Raw genomic sequence first — 19,948 nt, forward strand, 5'->3', positions numbered from 1 at the left:
TCAAACTCGTTTACCAGATGGAATGAATTACGAGTGGGATGTTACACATTAATATGATTAGTATGATTATGTCTATAAAGTATTTCTCTCTCCCTCTTTATCTCTTTTGACGGTTCTCTTCATTGATTTTTTTCTAAATATTTTTGTATAGATCGGTATTACCTGTTTGGAATGCATGGTATTTTAGACCTATATATATATGGGATTTCCCTCATTACAATAATTTATATATATATTTTGGCTATATGTAATGTACATTTTACATGCATTCCACCATGGCGTACCTTTTCCATTGACTTGCAATGACATATATAAAGTATCTCACAAAAGTGAGTACACCCCTCACAATTTTGTAAATATTTTATTCTGTCTTTTCATGAGACAACACCGAAGAAATTACACTTTGCTACAATGTAAAGTAGTGAGTGTACAGCTTGTATAACAGTGTAAATTTGCTGTCCCCTCAAAATAACTCAACACAGCCAATAATGTCTAAACCGCTGGCAACAAAAGTGAGTACACCCCTAAGTTAAAATGTCCAAATTGGGCCCAAACGGTCAAAATTGTGTGTGGCCGTCCTTATCTTCTAGCACTGCCTTAACCCTCTTGGGCATGGAGTTCACCAGAGCTTCATAGGTTGCCACTGGAGTCCTCTTCCACACCTCCATGATGACATCATGGAGCTGGTGGATGTTAGAGACCTTGCGCTCCTCCATCTTCCATTTGAGAATGTCCCACAGATGCTCAATAGGGTTTAGGTCTGGAGACATGCTTGGTCAGTCCATCAACTTTACCCTCAGCTTCTTTGGTAAGGCAGTGGTCGTCTTGGAGGTGTGTTTGGGGTTGCTATCATGTTGGAATACTGCCCTGCAGCCCAGTCTCCAAAGAGAGGTGATCATGCTCTGCTTCAGTGTGTCACAGTACATGTTGGCATTCATGGTTCCCTCAATGAACTGTAGCTCCTCAGTGTCAGCAGCACTAATGCAGCTCCAGACCATGATATTCCCACCACCATGTTTGACTGTGACACTACAACACGAGTTACAACACGAGATTCTTTTAAGGTTCCTTCTTATTTTTATCCTGTACAGCCTCGCAGCTCAGACATGGATGGTTTCCAGAAATTGACTGAAAGAGATTTATTTGAGTTGGCCACACAGATTTGTTCTCATACACTGATTGATGGGGATAATTTATCTGGCACTGAGAAATCTGCTCTTAATAATCTTATAGAGGATGACCCCATCATGATCCCCAACGAGGATAAAGGAGGAGCAGTAGTGGTTCTACATACAAGCATGTATAGAGATGAAACCCTTAGACAACTTGGGGATACAATACATATACTACACTTAAGAAAGATCTTAACAAACAGTATAAGGTTGTTTTAACATCTCTTATCAACAAAGGTGTAGGCTTGGGGGCATTTACTGCTAAAGAGGCGCAAGTGTTGGTGCCCGAGTTTCCCATATTTCCCATTTTCCACCACCTCCCTAAAGTGCATAAGGGACTTGATCCTTTATATTATTATTATTAGTAGTAGTATACAGGATTTATATAGCGCCAACAGTTTGCGCAGCACTTAACAAAATGAAGGCAGACATTACAGTTACAATACAATTTGGTACAAAAGGAATCTAAGGGCCTTGCTCGTTAGAGCTTACAATCTAAAAGGGAGGGTCAAGTGATACAATAGCTGTGGGGGATGAGCTGATGGGGAAATTGTAACAGTGTATTAGTTAGTAGCCAGATAGGCTTCTTTAAAGAGAGGGGTTTTAAGGCATCATCTACAGATGGATAGATTAGGGGACAGTCGGACCGATTGGGGTAAAGAGTTCCAAATAATGGGAGAAGCTCTGGAGAAATCCTGGAGGCGAGCATGGGAGAAGGTGACAAGGGAGCTAGAGAGCAGGAGGTCTTGGGAGGACTGAAGAGGGTAGCTTGTTTGATATTTTGAGATCAGGTTAGTGATGTAGCTGGGGGCAGAGTTGTGGATGGCATTGTAAACTATTGTTAGTACTTTGAATTTTATTTGTTGGGTGAGTGGAAGCCAGTGAAGGGATTGGCAGAGAGGGTTGGAGAGCATGAAACGGCTGGTAAGGTGGATGAGTCTTGCAGCAGCATTCATTATGGACTGAAGGGGAGATAGTCTATGTAAAAGTAATCCAATGAGGAGGGAGTTGCAGTAGTTGAGGCGAGAGATAACCAGGGCATGAATTAGAAGCTTGGTGGTGTCATTGGTTAAAATGGGGCATATTCTAGAGATGTTGCGGAGGTTAAGATGGCATGATTTGGACAGGGATTGGATGTGAGCCTGAAAGGACAGTGCAGAGTCCAGGGCTACCCCTAGCACCCTGGCATGTGTGGAAGGACTGATAGTTGTTTCATTGATCTTGACAGAGAATTCAGGGTAAGGGGCACGTGGAGGAGGAAATATTATGAGCTTGGTTTTAGATAGATTCAGTTTGAGGAAGTGGTGTGACATCCAGGCTGATAGAATGGCTGGATGGCCAGCTCCAACCTTTAGTACATGCTTTACCCAGTTTTTTGAAAGACACTAATCATTTACTGTCCAGTATGGACACATTTACATGGTGTAACAATTTAATCTGGATAACATGCGATGTATCTAGTTTATATTCTTGCATACCACACGGTTTAGCAGTTACAGCAGTTTCATTTTTTAAGACGAATTGTACTTGGATGTCAAGGGATCTATGTCATTATGTGCTTGAAGTATTGGAATATTTATTGACTCATAACTACTTTAGTTTTGACTGGCTTTAATATCTCCAGAGGTGTGGGGCCATGATGGGAGTCAAATATTCTCCATCACTCGCCAAACTATTCATGGGTTGGTGGGAGCGGTCCCACATTTTTAGAGATGGGAACCCCATCAGAGAACACATTATTTATATCTCAGATACATAGATGATCTGATCTTTGTTGGCCACAGAGAGATTCATTTTTCATCTTTTCTATTATATTTAATCTTTTGCATAATAGGAGGAAACGCAATAGATTTCCTATTCAAAAGAGAAGTCCTTCATTAGTGCTCACATATAGTCTTGAATTCCGGCAGATTAAGAAAATTGTCTTGAAATATTTGCCTTTGTCCAATGATGTGACATGTGCATGTATCTTGGACAAAGGTAATTATGACGAGACCAATCTCGCCACTGGGCATTGGAGAAGCCTGGTTGCTCGCCCCCCTGCAATGTGACTATGGACCCTCTCATCAGCCCATGCTAAACGTAAACCCCATGGCGATTTGACTGTGTTTGTGGCATATGAGCGCTGTTTGGATATGTTGAGCGCTCAGATCCAGGCTATCTGGGGATGGGTTGAATGTGGGGGTTCTGTTCAGTAGACTGGGAGTTATGCATTTTTGTATCTTTTTGTGTTTCTTTAACCATGTGGCTAATGGAGTCTTGCCTCTATCCTGGAAGCTAAACCTTATTCCTGTAAACTGTAAGGCACAGGAAGTACACTCCTAATATGGTCATTCCAGGAAGTCCAATAAGGAGACGGACTGTCTGAGGTGGCTCTCCATTCACCTATTGTCGGGTGTGCTAATGAACTTGCCTGCTGTCTGCTAAGAGATATATTGACACTCAGAGTAATGTCTATTGAGGGCTCGTTAGGGAACCATTGTTCTGTGTCTAGCTATTGTGTACATTGATTGCCCCCTGGGGGCTTCTGTCTCCTTGCACATGGCAGTCCTTCTGGTCAAGCTATCTGACCAATCACTGCTGACTCATTTTCAAGCACTCATTTGCATGGCTGGAGAGGACCTTATGGGGAACTGCAGGTACTGTGCAATTGACCAATGGGAAAGTGGTTGTTGGGGGAAGGATGTTCCAAATTCTGTATAAAAGTGTGCTGTGTTCTTCCAATAAATGTTGTTCCTGTTTTACCCTCAACTCTGAGTTTTGTCTCGTTTTTGGAGGGGGATTTATTATACAGAAAGCCGTTCGATTGTTTTGGGCTCTCTTTGGATGATTATTCGTATACTGGTGTGCTACAGGGGTAATTCGTACATGCTGCAAAGGTGGTACATCCACTAAACGGCGGTTTCATTCCTTTTTACGCTGAGGTTCGTAACAGTAATATTTATTGTGGCCAAACGAGCGAAAACTTTGGGTACCGGTAATTATTTATCACCTAGTCTTTTTCAGTCCTCTGTTTCCAGTACTCAATCCTTGACATGGTTACATTTTACAGGGAATTTCAAAGGTGGTTCCTCCGGCTGTCTGTGTTGCTCACATGTTTTGATGGGTCAGAGCATATACCCAAGTAATGGCAGGACCTTTGGAATAAAAAAAGTTTTTTAACTATAATACAATGTACAGTATGTGGTCTATGTCATGACTTGTAGTATATGTTCTAAACTAGAGATCGACGGATTATCTGCAACACCGATATATCTGGGGCCAATCTGCACTTTCCCCGATATATCGGAATCGGCTTTTGATTTACCGATATTGCCGATATTTCAGGGAAAGTGCTTGTACTGGGGTTATGCCTGCAGCTAGAGGCATCACCCCGGTACCGGTGTCCAAAGCCGATGGTCGGCTGTCTTGTAATGACAATCAATGCGGCTGAGAAGCCACTCGGCTGTCATTTAAAGGAGCGGGAGGGGACATCCCCCCCTCCTGCCACCTTCCGCGGTTCGCCCGGGTCTCCCGTCCCACCGCGTGACCTGGGAATCCTACCTTCACCGCTGCCGTCTGTCCGGGTCTCCATTTCTTTGAATTCGGCTCCGCCTCATACCCGGAAGTGATGTCATGACATCACTTCCGGGTACTGGCGGCGCCAAATTCAAAAAACTTACAGCATTCAAAACAGATGAAAAAAAATTGATGCTCAAACAGGTTTGTCTTGTGAAAGAGGCCTAATAGTAACCTGATGTTATGGTCATTTTATGAAAGATTACACATCTCAAAAAACTTTTTTTTTCTGATAAAGTGGAAAAAGTTTAGACCTCTCTCAGGTTTTAGTGCTGTGTCCTTATTGAGAGATTGCTCCTCACTTCCTGCATGGTCATCAGTTTGATCTTTACAAGTGGTCCAGACACAGGAATGATTTATATTAATTATTTAATATAACTTTGGTTTGGGTGTTCAAGATCAGGCATTTTCCATTGAAGTAGAAGATGTATGTACAAAAAACAGGATAATATCAGCGCAGAATGGACGGTGATGGATGAAGACAAAAAGCAGCTGCACTTCTCAGGTCAAAATACAATTCCTGTCTGATACAATATAAATACAATAAAGCAGCGCTAAAACCTAATATGAACGTGGTACAATATTGACAGTGAGAGTCCATGCAAAAAAGCTTGTGGTGAAAGGTGAACACACTTTCTGGCAGGATCAACAGGTGCTCTAAGTGCTTGAATCCACCACCGAGTGAAATGGCCTCTCACCTCACGCTTATTAGACATAAGCATAAAATCAAGATATCATGAAGCGATCTTCCCCTTATCACAGGCGGTGGGTGGGATGTCCCTCTTGTATTTCACCAAAGAGACCTCACATTGACCAGGTAAACGCCACAATGTTCCCAGAGCGGACCTTGCACTGATCACAGATAAGCTTCAGCCGGCAGCTCCCCTTAAACCATGAGACAGGGAAAAACACCGGGCAAGCCCATAGCGTAATACTGACAAAAGCTTTATTGGGTATAAAATAAAGACAGCCTCTTACTTGTGAAAGAAGGGTAAAATTACAGTAATGCCGGCAGGTCCCGTGGGCACCACACCGAATCTCCAGACAGCAGTGGGCGACGTCTGCTTGCTCCACCTTCCCCCCGGGATACACTATATTACTAAGTATTGGGACACCTGCCTATACACGCACATGAACTTTAATGGCATCAGTGGTGGAACTACCAGGGGTGCAGCAGTCACACTTGCAACTGGGCCCCGGTATTCTGCCACTGTGGGGGGACCCAAAATCTCCATCTGTGCATACACAGTAGGGTTGCTGGCTGCAGTGGTAAGCGGAGAGTGTCGATTACACTCTCTCTTACACTGATCAGAGCCAGCAGTGACAGCCCGATCGCTTCGTAAGCCTCTTTGATTCCTAGGGTGAGTTCACTATCCATCCATTCACCCCCTCCCTTCTCTCTCCTGCATCTAAACAGCACAATAATGTATGGGGTCCTGTTAAACACCCACATGTATATATGATGTATTGGGGAGGGGGGGGGAAGAGGGGTGTAAATCCTGCCTATTTTGCTTTTGAGGATGGATGTCCAACAAATTTATTTTTTTCCAATTTTGTGTAGATGCATTTGTTCCTTTTTGTTTTTGTTCAATAATGTAAAGGGACCTCAGATTTAAGGGGTGCTCCTCAGACTCTGTTGGAGGGGGCTTTGGTGAGCAGAGACCCCCCATCAGAGTTCCCCTTTATACCAGAGTCCACAGCATCCCCCCCTTGCATCAGAGCACCCCATTAAATCGGGTTTCCTAGAGCACCCCCTTCCATCAGAGACTTTTCCATCTGCAGACTCTGATGTAAGGGGGGGCTCTGCGGACTGTGATATAAGGAGGGCTATGCAGACTCTGATATATGGGGGGCTCTCTGGACTCTCATGTAGGGTACTCTGGGAACCCTGATTAAATGGGAATCCTAGGAACTATGAAGTATGTGGGGGCTCTGGTTACTAGAGACCCCCTAATATCAGCGTTCCCCTTTACACTAGAGTCTGCAGTGTTCCCCCTTCAGAGTTCTCAGTGTCCCCCCTTACATCAGAGTTCTCAGTGTTCCTCCTTAAATCAGAGTCTCCAGAGTTCTCTCTTACATCAGAGTCTGCAGAGTCCCCCCTTACGGTGTAAGGGAATTCTGCGAGTTCAGATGTAAAGGGGAGCTCTGTGGATTCAGATGTAAAGGGAAAACTCTGCGAGTTCAGATGTAAAGGGGAACTCTGAAGATTCAGATGTAAAGGGCAAACTCTGCGAGTTCAGATGTAAAGGGGAACTCTGCAAATTCAGATGTAAAGGGGAACTCAACTCTGTAGATTCAGATGTAAACAGGAACTCTGTAGACTCTGATGTAAGGGAGGACTCTTGTCATTAAATCCATATGATTAGAAATGTTGTTTAACGACAAAATATATGTATAGTGTATCCAACCAAAAAATTAGCTGTGTGCCACTAATGTTTCAGTGTTCATGTTTGGCATGAAGAAAAGGTGGCAACGCTATCCAAGATAGCATGAAGGGGGCCACTGCCCCGGAATCAGTGGAAAGGGCCTGGGTTCTGAGGGAAGGCCCTGGAACCAGAGGTCAGGGGGGCCCTTCATGTTTTTTGCACCAGGGCCCTGAAGGTTGTAGTTATGCCACTGGCATATTCATATTACTGGCAACACAGGTGTGACTGTGCACATGCTGAGTTCTGGAAGGCTTCCAATGTAGGATTTAGAAATCAGTTCCTGCAGTGTGTGTGCTGCTACTGAAAAGCAGAGATAAGTGTACTGTGTGGGGGCAAAGATCAAATCAGTGCTGGATACAGTGCAGTGACTCTAAAGCAAGGGGAACAGTGTATGAACTAATTTAGACTTGGGGAATCACCCCCTACACACACACACACCCTAGGTGGCCCTGTGGGTACTCTGGCACTGGTAAAAGCTATGCAATGCTCTTGCCAAATCACAAATGGAATTTAGGTCAGCATACTAGAGATTATATACTGCTATCAGAGCTAAAAGTGTAGATTTACATATTTCTATTAATCAAATACAAAATGATAATGTGTCTTGTAGTAATTGTTCATTATGTAGACTTTAATTATTGCCTATTTTTTTTTTCTGAATTGGAAAATACTTTTGAAAGTAATTTAAAGGGAAACTGTCAGATTAAACACAGTAAAGTAATCCTGTTCTAGCTTTTATTTGTCTCTCTGCCTGGAATATACATTTGCTTTTTTGTTTTACTAGATGATATTTTTTGTCCACAGGCAAACTTGTTGAACACTTTCTGGACCCAGTTATATGTATATATTTTCATTTTTCTTTTAAGACAAACTTGGGTTGATTTACTAAAACTGGAGAGTGCAAAATCTGGTGCATAAAAATCAATCAGCTTCCAGGTTTTTTTGTCAAAGCATAAAGTGGAAATTAATATTCCCAATCAACATTGATTTTTAATCCCAATGCTGCTAGCATTAATAAATTAATCATTAATAAATAGATAGGAAAGTATGTCATATTTACTTGTTTTAAACTTTTTTTCTACGTTTCTTCAGTTACTTCTATGTTTCTTGCCTAGGCAAATTATTTCATATATCCCAGCACACTCTACTGCATGCATGCTTAAGATAAGGGCAGATGGATTCAAGGAAGTAAATGCTACATGAATCATTTGCCCTTATACAAGATGGCAATGGCCAGAAAAGCTAGGGGTCACTTTTTGAAGTGATTTCTCAGCAAAATAAAGCATAGAAACATGGATAGATGGGGAAGTTAGCTTTGAATTTTTAAAATGAATTAAATAGTGTTTTTGGTTTGTGGTGCTCAGATGCAGTGAGGATCCCCTTTAACCACTTCAGCTCCGGAAGGTTTTACCCCCTTAAGGTTCAGGCCATTTTTTGCGATACAGCACTGGATTGTTTTAACTGACAATTGCACCGTCTTGCGACGCTGTACCCAAATCAAATTGATGTCCTTTATTCCCCACAAATAGAGCTTTCTTTTTGTGGTATTTGATCACCTCTGCGGCTTTTATTTTTTTCGCTATCAATAAAAAAAAAAAAAGACAATTTTGAGGAAAAAAAAAACAATATTTTTTACTTTCTGAATAAGAAAAACCCCAAAGTAGTTGGGATTAGTATAGCGCTTGCTGTTGGTAGCCAGGGGTAGACAATTGCTTGTTAATAGCCTGGATAAAATGTATGAGGCAAATATAAATTAATTATTAAAAGTGATAAATGTAGATTGAATACGTAAATAAAGTGATGACTTTTTGAACTCAATAAATAACATAGACTGGATGGTGATAAATCACAAAAAATTAAAGTGTAAAATCAATAAATGGTCATAAAATATCAGGTTATAAAAAGTCAATCAAATCACATAAGTGCCTTAAAGTGAAAATAAGTGCCAAATAAGTCCAAATAAAGTTCATATGTGACTTAAGTGCATAAAATACAACTTTGGTGCCAAAGGGGGAGAAAGTGCAAGTGCTTGTGCTGGGTCCTCCAGTAGTCCAACTGCTGGTACTTGTGGTGTGGCTTTAAAGAATAGTGGGGGTGTGCACTCACCAGAGTTTGTGGGTCTTATGCCCCGTACACACGTGCAGATTATCTGAAGACTTTTGTCTTCAGATTTACCTTTTCTATGTAGTGCAAGGGCCTGCCGGATTGCATACAATTTGAAAGTGTTTAGGTTTGACCTCATATTATATGGTTTTGGTAAATCTGCAGACAAAAGTCTTCAGATAATCTGCACGTGTGTACGGGGCATTAGTTACCATATGGCAGAAAGACCTTTAGAGCCTTGTGGCCTCCTAGGCCAGAGAGATGGCGACTGCTGGGCTTTGTAGTCCCCTATGGTCCAGGGTCCCCTTCCTGGATAGGCTGGATCCTCAGGGTCCGGTTGGGGTAAAAAATAAATGCTCCGAATAGTGCCAATTATTCAGATCCTTTAAAATCTTCTTTCAGTGCTGCCTGTCTGCTGGCCATCTCTTTCCACAACTTCCTGGATTCCCAGCATGCTTTGCAACTCAGAGTTGTGATTTGATTGACTTTTTATAACCTGATATTTTATGACCATTTATTGATTTTACACTTTAATTTTTTGTGATTTATCACCATCCAGTCTATGTTATTTATTGAGTTCAAAAAGTCATCACTTTATTTACGTATTCAATCTACATTTATCACTTTTTATAATTAATTTATATTTGCCTCATACATTTTATCCAGGCTATTAACAAGCAATTATCTACCCCTGGCTACCAACAGCAAGCGCTATACTAATCCCAACTACTTTGGGGTTTTTCTTACTCATTCAATATCTATTCTAGAGCCCATCTACAAAATCATGTACAGGTACGTGATTTTGCACTTAAGGGACGCCCTGCCACAGTAAATGTACATGGGGCAGTCCTTAAGTGATTAACCTCTTGGTGCCGGCGCTTCCCAGATGGATGGAAAAGTTTGCTTTAAAAATTTATTAAATTGTGTTTTTGGTTTGTGGTGCTCAGATGCAGGGAGGATCCGCTTTAACCTCTTAGCGCCGGTGCCTCTGGATGGATGTGGGAATTTGCTTCAAATATTAAAAATAAATTAAATAGTGTTTTTGGTTTGTGGTGCTCAGATGCAATGAGGACATGCTGTAACATCTTGGCGCTGGTGCCTCTCGGATAGATGGGGGAGCTTGCTTCTAATATTAAAAATGAATTAAATACTGTTTATGGTTTGTGGTGCTCAAATGCAGTGAGGTTCCGCTTTAACATCTTGCTGCTGGTGACTCCCGGATGGATGGGGGAGTTTGCTTTAACCATTTACCCACTGCTCACATTGCTGCTACTGCAGCAATGTGGCTCGTTATCATCCAGCGACGTAGACCTACGTCGCTGGACTCCTCCCCCTGTAGGCGGCGCTCACGCGCCGCCGGAGGCGGCTCCCGCTGTTTTCAGTCACAGCGGGAGTCGGGCCAGGGGAGGAGCGGCGGCGATTGCCGCTGCTCTTCCCCGATCGTTGGGGAATCGAGTGAGGAGATCCGCCCGCTTGTGTAAACAGAGCGGGCGGATCTCCTAAGTGACAGGCAGGGTCAGATTGCAGGGTTCAGCATAGCTGAACATCCGATCTGTCCTTGTGTCACATAGTCACCTCCCCCCCCACACGTTAGTAAGCACCAGGCATACATTAACCCCTCCCTCTCCAATAAAATTAACCCCTTCCCTGCCAGTGTCATTTTTACAGTAACAGTGCATATATATAGCACTGATTACTGCAGTAATGTCACTGGTACCCCCAAAAGTGTCAAAAATGTCATTCAAGGGTCCGATCTGTCCGCCACAATGTCGCAGTCCCGCAAAAAAATCGCAGATCGCCGCCATTACGCGTTAAAAAAAACACCAAATATGACAGAAATCTTTCCCTTAGTTAGTAAACGCAATAACTTTTGCGCAAACCAATCAAAATACGCTTATCGTGATTTTTTTTTACCAAACATAGGTAGCAGAAAACAAATATGCCAAAAATTTTAAAAAAATTCGATTTTTACATGTTTTTGGGGGGGAATTTCATATAAAAATTTTAAAAAATATTGTTATTTTTTCAAAATAAACGCTCTTTTTTTGTTTATAGCGCATGATCAAAAATCGCACAGGTGATCAAATACCACCAAAAGAAAGCTCTGTTTGTGGGAAAAAAAGGACGTAAATTTTGTTTGGGTACGGCGTCGCACGACCGCGCAATTGTCAGTTAAAGTCGCACAGCGCCGAATCGCAAAAAGTGGCCTGGACGTAAGACAGCAAAATCCTCCGGTGGTAAAGTGGTTAAATATTAAAAATGAATTAAATACTGTTTTTGGTTTGTAGTGTTCAGATGCAGTGAGGATCCGCTTTAACCTCTTGGCACCGGCGCCTCCTTTAAGGGGTTTAGAATGCCGGGATGCGGGGCAGGGTTTATAATCATGTGACTGCCATGATTGGCTCATGGTGGTCACATGATCGGAAAGCTCTCCGATAGCTTCCGGTAACTGTGTCGGGAGCGCGCTATAAGCACAGCTGCCTTTACACTAATTCACACAAATATGCAGCCACTCGGCGCCAAGGCCCACCGCCGAGAGGCTGCATATTTGTGTGCATCCGGTGCCAAGGGGTTAATTGAACAAGCTGAAGTTAGAAGCTGATTGGCTACCATGCACAGCTGCACCAGATTTTGCACTCTCCAGTTTTAGAAAATCAAACCCACATTGTCCATACATTACATTCTAAAAATCTGCTGCATCATTTCCTATAAACCTAGTGTGTAGTGCAGCATTAGATATTACCTAATTGTAATTCTGGCAATCTGTGGATGTGAGCATAAAATTGCTGCGTCACAGCTGCAGGTAATCAATAATCCCTCTTTGTTCTTAACATCCCATGATAATAACATGTGCAATTGATAGGGAGACCACTACAGGATGTTAAACTAGCCAGAAACATTAAAGGGTGATTGGATATGCATGTTTGTTCCAAGCACCCACTTCATTTTTTTTTTTTATTAGTTAGCTACATAAACATACATAATTGGATCTTCCGGGAGTTCATGTTTATGTGTGGTCATGCTGTGGTAGCAGCAGTAATCACATCAGACACCTCTAGCACTAGGTTATCTTCAGAAAAGACAGAATCCGTCTATGACTGGGGTTTCTGGCAGAGGTCTGAATGTGTTGAAGAGGATCACCACTCAATCTGAATACAATTGGCAGGATTGGGCATCAATCATTTTTTTGAGCTGATTTATAAATGAGTTTAGAATGTTCATTTAAAAAGAGAATGCAGCCCACGGGTTGGACACCTTTGTTCTAGATCCTTAAAACTCATGTAGAATAATGTGTCCACTAGAGTGGAGAGTGGAGACCTCACTTACAAAACTAAACTGGTAACTTGATATATAGCCTTGAGAAAAGAAAGAGTAGACTGAAACGTTTAAATACATCAACGATGAGACTAAGGTTCAGGAGGACAGTATTTTTATTATAAAGCTAAGATCAAGAACACGGGGACAGGACCTCAAACTAGCAGGAGAAACAGCTTAACCAGTCTAAAGCCTTGTACACACGCAACGATTATCGGCCGACCGATCGTCCGTCTTTTGTCCAGAGTGGTGTTTTGTTGGTTGGAATGTGCCTAGACTGCCAACTAATTTTCTCGCCCAACAAAAATCTGCTTCAGAAGTGATGTCATGTGTTGGTTTGCTTTCTTTGTGTTCTTTCATCTCTGAGCATGCCCAGACTTGCTCATAAGATTTTTCCCTGTCGAAATCTGTACTGACTGCACGAAAATCGGCCGTGTTTTGACGGCGGACAAAAATTTTATAGCCTGCACACCAGAATTTTTTCGGCCGAAAAGTCGGAGTCGGTTGTCGGAAGCATCATACTAACAAGCCGAAAATCGGCCGATCGGACGTTGGACGAAAATTCCCTGCCAATTTACGACGCGTGTGTACGAGGCTTTAGGAAGTAATATTTTACTGAAAGAGTAATGGATTGATTGAATGTAACCACTTCTGGACCGGACGGATTTACCCCCTATATGACCAGGCCATATTTTGCGATTCAGCACTGCGTTATTTTAACATACAATTGCGCGGTCGTGCGACGCTGTACCTAAATAAAATTGATGTCTTTTTTTCCCACAAATAGAGCTTTCTTTTGGTGGTATTTGATCACCTGTGCGATTTTTATTTTTTGCGCTATAAACAAAAAAAGAGCGACAATTCTGGGGGGAAAAAAAAAAACTATATTTTTCACATTCTGCTATATAACATCACCAAAAAAAAAAATTTAAAAATCAAAATTTTTTTACATTTTAGGCCAATTTGATTTCTGCTACATATTTTTGGTAAAAAAAAGATCACAGTAAGCGTATTTTGATTAGTTTGTGTAAAAGTTATTGCGTTTAGTAACTACAGGAAAGATTTATGTCATTTTTATTGTTTTTTTTTTTTTCTAGTAATGGCGGCAATTTTTAGCGGGACTGTGACATTGTGGTGGAAAGATCGGACCCCTGACTTACATTTTTGACACTTTTGGGGGGACCAGTGACATTACTACAGTAATCAGTGCTAAAAATATGCACTGTTACTGTAATAAGGACACTGGCATGGAAGGGGTTAACACTGTGGGTGATCAAGGGGTTAAATGTGTACCTAGGGGCTTGTTTATAACTGTGGGGGGCGTGGCTTGTGAAATGACCACAGAGACCTGTGTTCCTATATAGAAGGATCACATGAGCTCTGTGATCATTCCAGGGAGAAGAACGGTCAGCTGTGTTTACAACAGCTGACGGTCCTTCTCTCTCAGCGGGGAGAGATTGCGGGTGTCAGGCGGCAATTGGAGCCACCTGCCCCGTGCATCAGCTCGCCCCTTAGCTGCCTGTGCGTGACTGACGTATACTTACGGCAGTTCGCGCAGGAGCAGTTGCCTGCCGCAGTATAACTGTGGCGGGCGGTCGTTAAGTGGTTAAACATGTTGGGACAAACGCAGAAAAAAAATGTAAATAAAAAAAGAGGTAGAATTGATGGATCACTTTGTCTTTTTCTGCCATTATTCTTCTTTGTTTCTATGTAATTCATTCAGGCAGGGGGTTATCCCTTTGCTATTAAAAATGTACTGACCATCCTATAGCAGTTTTGCTGCTACAGGGCAGCAGCTGTGCATCGGATCACGTACATATACATGTTCCTGCACTTCCGCCCTTAGGGGGTGTGCCAATATTCACAGAAGAAGCTGATCTGCAGGTGCCGGGCACTCGATGTTCACCGCCACTCGCTGATCATCAGGCAGAGACTATGCAAACAAGGAAGAATTCCGTTCTGACAGGGTGGAAAGGAGCAGGAACTCCAATCCATCTCTTCCCCTTGTAAAAGCAGGACACAGGATCTCTAAACTGGTAACCGTTCAAAACTTTTTAAACTCTGCCTATGGAGATTTTCAAATATCGTAGTTCGGCGCCATTCCACGAGTGTGCGCAATTTTAAAGCATGACATGTTAGGTATCTATATACTCGGTGTAACATCATCTTTTAGATTATATAAAACAATTTAAGCTAACTTACCTATTTTTTTTTAATTAATGAATGTGTATTTTTCTGAAAAAATTGCGTTTTGAAAGACCTCTGCGCAAATACAGTGTGACATAAAATATTGCAACGACCAACATTTTATTCTCTAGGGTTTCTGCTAAAAAAAATATACATAATGTTAAGGGTACTAAGTAATTTTCTTGCAAAAAATACTGATTTTAACTTGTAAGCAACAAGTGTCAAAAAAAGGCTTAAGCCCCGTACACACGTGCAGATCGTCGGCCGAACGATCGGCCGTCTTTTGTCCCCGGGCTGTCGTGTCTGTTGAAAAGTGCAAAAGACTGCACAAGAATTTTGTCCGCCGACTACAGCCGACTGCAGAAGTGATGTCATGTGATGGTTAACTTTCCCTGTGTTTTTTCTTTTCTGAGCATGCCCAGTCTTGCAAATCTGCTGTCTGTCGGCCGAATTCTGTATTGACTGGCGAACAATCGGCCGCTCTGGTGTCGGCATACAAAAATTTTAATGCTTGCACGACAGATTCTTTTCGGCCGAAAGTGCGCTGTCGGCTGTCGGAAGCATCATACTAACAAGCAGAAAATCTTTTCGGCCGACAATCTGCACGTGTGTACGAGGCATTAGTCTTCAAGGGGGTAATATAAGGGTAATATAATTCCACTTATATACATAAATCATTGTGCAATGATATATAATATATCAAAAAATAAATAAATGATGAGAAAAGGGTGGGTACAGGAAAAGACAAAAATATAGAGTTTTCATAATATATTATTTACACAAAAAAAAACAACTAAAATGAAATGTCCCAGTGATTCTCAGTTCCCTTATGCCTCATGTACACTGCTACTTGTAAACGGATGTTTTGGAGCAGTTGGGCTTTTTTTTCAGAATCCCCTGAACCCTCCTCTATGTTATCTTATCTGTCCATGTACACAGGGTCATTTACAGTCATTTACAGGCAGTTGAATTCAGTGTCGTTTTTTGGAAAGCAATTATTTGCGTTCAGGATGTTCAGAACGTGTGTTTACTGGAGTTTCAAACGCAAAACGCGGCCGAACGCGATCAACCACGTTTAGCGCGTGCGTTTTTCCATTTTAAAGGGGAATGATTTTTTGACCTCTAAAAACGGATCTGAGCGCAAACGCCCGCTAAACGCGGCTGCAAACGAGACACAATGGACGTTTTAAATGTCCTTTACATAGCTGTAAAATTCCAGCGATTAAAGGGCTTTTTAAAACGTCCCGTGTACATATAGCCTTAAATGTTCCCATTTGGTAAATCCACCTACATTCTCTTTCATTAAAAGCTTGTCCCAGTCTCCTTGTTTCATTTTGTGAATCCTGTCAAAGACAAAGGAGCTTTTCAGTACTTCCCTTATGTCCAGACCATGCTTTCTCAGCCTTTTTACCCCAGATAAACCCTTAAAAATAATTTTTAGGTCTTAGGGAACCCCTGCTAAAATCAATTTATCGGGGGGGGGGGGGGGGGGAAGGTAAGTATGTCCCTTACACTGGTGGTCAGTGAGAAGAATGCACCCTTACATTGGTGGTCACAATGCTGCCCTTAGTGTTGGCTAAAAATATTATTGGTACAATGTCGTTGGCTCTTAGTGGCACTGGACATGGAACTACGCAGGCACCAATAGATGGGGGGTAAATCAGTCATAGCTCAAGGAACCCCAGGTCTGGACAATACATGTTGTGCCACACAAATAGTTGTGGGGTCAATCAGCCATAGCTCAAGGAACCCCAGGTCTGGACAATACATGTTGTGCCACACAAATAGTTGTGGGGTCAATCAGTCATAGCTCAAGGAACCCCAGGTCTGGACAATACATGTTGTGCCACACCAATAGATGTGGGGTTGTCGTGGCATACCTATCTCGCATTTTCTGGATACCTTATTGGCCTTTACAGGATGCCTTGACTGGCATTTAGAATGGTTATCTTAAACAAAATGTCTTTTGAGTTAATCTCATTTTACTTTGATTTCTTTACATGTGTCACTGAGCTTGCAAAGGCTAAGAATATATCAGATGATAGAAACAGTGGAAATTCCCTATCTCTCAGAATATCAACTCTGTCTGGACAGCTGACCACAAAGCCAATAATATCTTCTAAAAAGCCCCTTTGGAACTTTTATTGAACGTCACCAAGAAATTTCCCATATGACAGAGAATCACGATCTAGATTGACATAATGCTTACTATAATTAGTTGTTAACTTTGATTGGACAAAAGATGTTAATAACAACCCATTTCTTGTACGTCAGATTGTAATGACAAACCCATTTTTGAGTATATTTAAACTCCAGAAATGCTGTAATAAACCAGGTCACTATGATTCAGCCATCTTGAGTCTTGTCTGATCTCATTATATATATAGCTATATATTGTCTGATTTGGTATCACTGACTAACAGGTAACAGGTATTTTGTACCTGAGAAAAATTCCACAACAGGGTCAATCAGCCATAGCTCAAGGAACCCCAGGTCTGGGCAATACATGTTGTGCCACACGAATAGATGTGGGGTCAATCAGCCATAGTTTAAGGAACCCAGGTCTGGACAATACATGTTGTGTCACACCAATAGATGTGGGGTCAATCAGCCATAGCTCAAGGAACCCCAGGTCTGGGCAATACATGTTGTGCCACACCAATAGATGTGGGGTCAATCAGCCATAGCTCAAGGAACCCCAGGTCTGGGCAATACATGTTGTGCCACACAAATAGATGTGGGGTCAATCAGCCATAGCTCAAGGAACCCCAGGTCTGGGCAATACATGTTGTGCCACACCAATAGATGTGGGGTCAATCAGCCATAGCTCAAGGAACCCCAGGTCTGGGCAATACATGTTGTGCCACACAAATAGATGTGGGGTCAATCAGCCATAGCTCAAGGAACCCCAGGTCTGGACAATACATGTTGTGCCACAGCAGAGATGAATTTCCAAGATCCCACATATCTTTTAGCATGTTTTGTCTTTCCTACATAATATATACTACATTCACATAACAGGTGATAGACCACCTGTTGAGCTTTTTTAAAAGTTTTTACTTTTTCTCATGTATACTATGGTATATATTTGCAAAAACTGTTTTTTTTTTACACTGAAAGGGCCCTTTCTATTTACATGACTTTTACATATACCTTTCATATCCACTGTATATAAGTTGGTCCTGTATTAATTTTACCCTTCTGTATACACTATTTGTCCATCTGACCTGTGTAATATTTTTGCACAATATCACATATTACTGGTGTTGATTACAATATGTTGTAACATCCCTGTTCCTTCCTTTCTTCTTCTTAGTTTGCTTTTAAGACGTTGCTCTTTTTGCAAGCTTTAGGCTGGCCATACATTATACAATTTCCTTACAATTTTCTTTAGATTTACCTTCAACTATGTAGTACAAAGACCTGCCTATTTGGTTACAATTGAAAGTGTTGTTTAGTTTTGACCTCATATTATACGGTTTTTGGTAAATATAACAGAAAATTGTAACAGGTATGGCCAGCCTTATACGATACTCTTTTCTTACAGCCATAGCATTTTGTCTTATAATTCCTTTGCATCCATATTAAAATCATCATCAAGGGTACAGTTCCTGAGTAACTTATCAAATTGTCCATAGAGTATATTAAAGTTAATTGCATGCTTTCATGGATACCGACTTAAAATGATATAATTCAATATTTAAAGTACACGAAGATAGAGAAAGAAGTATAGCACATATAAGGTAATTACTACAAAAAGAAAATAAAATATTCATCCCCATCTTTTAAATTTACCATGGCATGTCATAACATATTTTTGCAGAATAATATTAAATAATCTGGAATTATTCAGAAAGACTTACTTTCCCTACGCTGTTAGTGCCCAGTATGTAGTTATTTAATTCCTCCATGGCACATGCGTGGGTTGAATGGATAAAAGTACCCTTAAAGACATGTTGCACTGTATCCATAGCAGCCCAGAAGCAGAAGAAGAAGCAGCAGCAGCAGGTGTCTGTATGGGATGGGTCCGGGCTTTGCAGAACACAGCAGTCTAATGCCTCCTGATAGCCTTGCTGCATCAGCACTCCTACAAGGAGGAGGCTGAGCTCACCGCTCTGCACCAATGACAACTCCAAATCCAAGCACAGTGCACTCTAAATTCCTCTATTTTCTAAGCTATTAGAATCTTCCTCTAAATATGTGTTGCATGCTGTTCACTACAAACCTGCCAATTAAAGGTCTGCTGCATACACTTCAGCCGCCAGCCTGCTTTCTCTCCACAGTGTTAAGTTCTTGAGCATACAGGAAAGATGTCTTGGCTGCCTGATTCATGTACAGTCAGCTAATCCATAAAGCCTTATGTCATGTCATTTCATTACAATGAGACAGCAGGTGTGTACTGTACAGATTTTTTTATCTTTACATATGGTATATAGAAAGGTCTTGTGGGCGTACAGGGAAGCAATAAACACTACTATCTCATTTAGGACTAATGCCCTGTACACACTATCAGATTATCTGAAGACTTTTGTCTGCAGACTTACCTTTTCTATGTAGTGCAAGGGCCTGCTGGATTGCATACAAATTGAAAGTGTTTAGGTTTGACCTCATATTATATGGTTTTGGTAAGTCTGCAGACAAAAGTCTTCAGATAATCTGATAGTGTGTACAGGGCATAAAGGTTAGATTTCAAAACTCTCGCTTAAATCTGAGTAGCAAACTAGCTAAATTTGCAGTACTGATTTTTTGTTCAATAAATATTTTAATGGAGAAGTGTTTTTAAACAGCCATAAGGACAGTGAGGTAAGTGTGTGTAGAATAAATGGAAATCTGTTTTCATTTTTGCAAAAGAAGTACATTAATGGTATATTGGTACATAGGGGAGCTGGAATTTAGAAAAAAGGTGTACACCAGTTTAGGTCTGGTCACCGACCTAGTAGCTCTCCCTCAACTTGTGTCTTTATGCCTCAGGTTGGCATGGAGTCCACCGTAGCATTTGCAGTGGCATAGCAGTGTAGGACTCCTTTGATGCAGTTGGTCAGCTTAAATGGATGTTAAGCCACTGTGATCTCTTCATACAATCTTCTCTGTTTGATAATGATAGGTGCCCCAGTGTGTGTGCTCATTTTATAGCAAGACTGGCTGCCTCTCCCCTCTCTCTCGATCTGATAGCTACAGCGGGAGGGG

At 41.6% G+C, this 19,948-nt stretch overlaps 1 protein-coding gene across 1 annotated transcript in view; it reads right to left on the reverse strand.

The window, feature by feature from the left end:
• Positions 1–18,893, reverse strand: part of GDA (guanine deaminase) — a 147,843-nt gene extending 128,950 nt beyond the window's left edge. Inside the window, exon 1 of the mRNA XM_082256066.1 lies at positions 18,625–18,893. Coding sequence (XP_082112192.1) covers positions 18,625–18,840 — 216 coding nt within the window. The 5' untranslated portion in view covers positions 18,841–18,893. The remainder of the gene's footprint in view (positions 1–18,624) is intronic.
• Positions 18,894–19,948: the final 1,055 nt, after the last annotated feature.

Source organism: Pelophylax lessonae (assembly GCF_965119305.1).
Source record: "Pelophylax lessonae genome assembly, chromosome: 1".
Classification (NCBI taxonomy): Eukaryota; Metazoa; Chordata; class Amphibia; order Anura; family Ranidae; genus Pelophylax; species Pelophylax lessonae.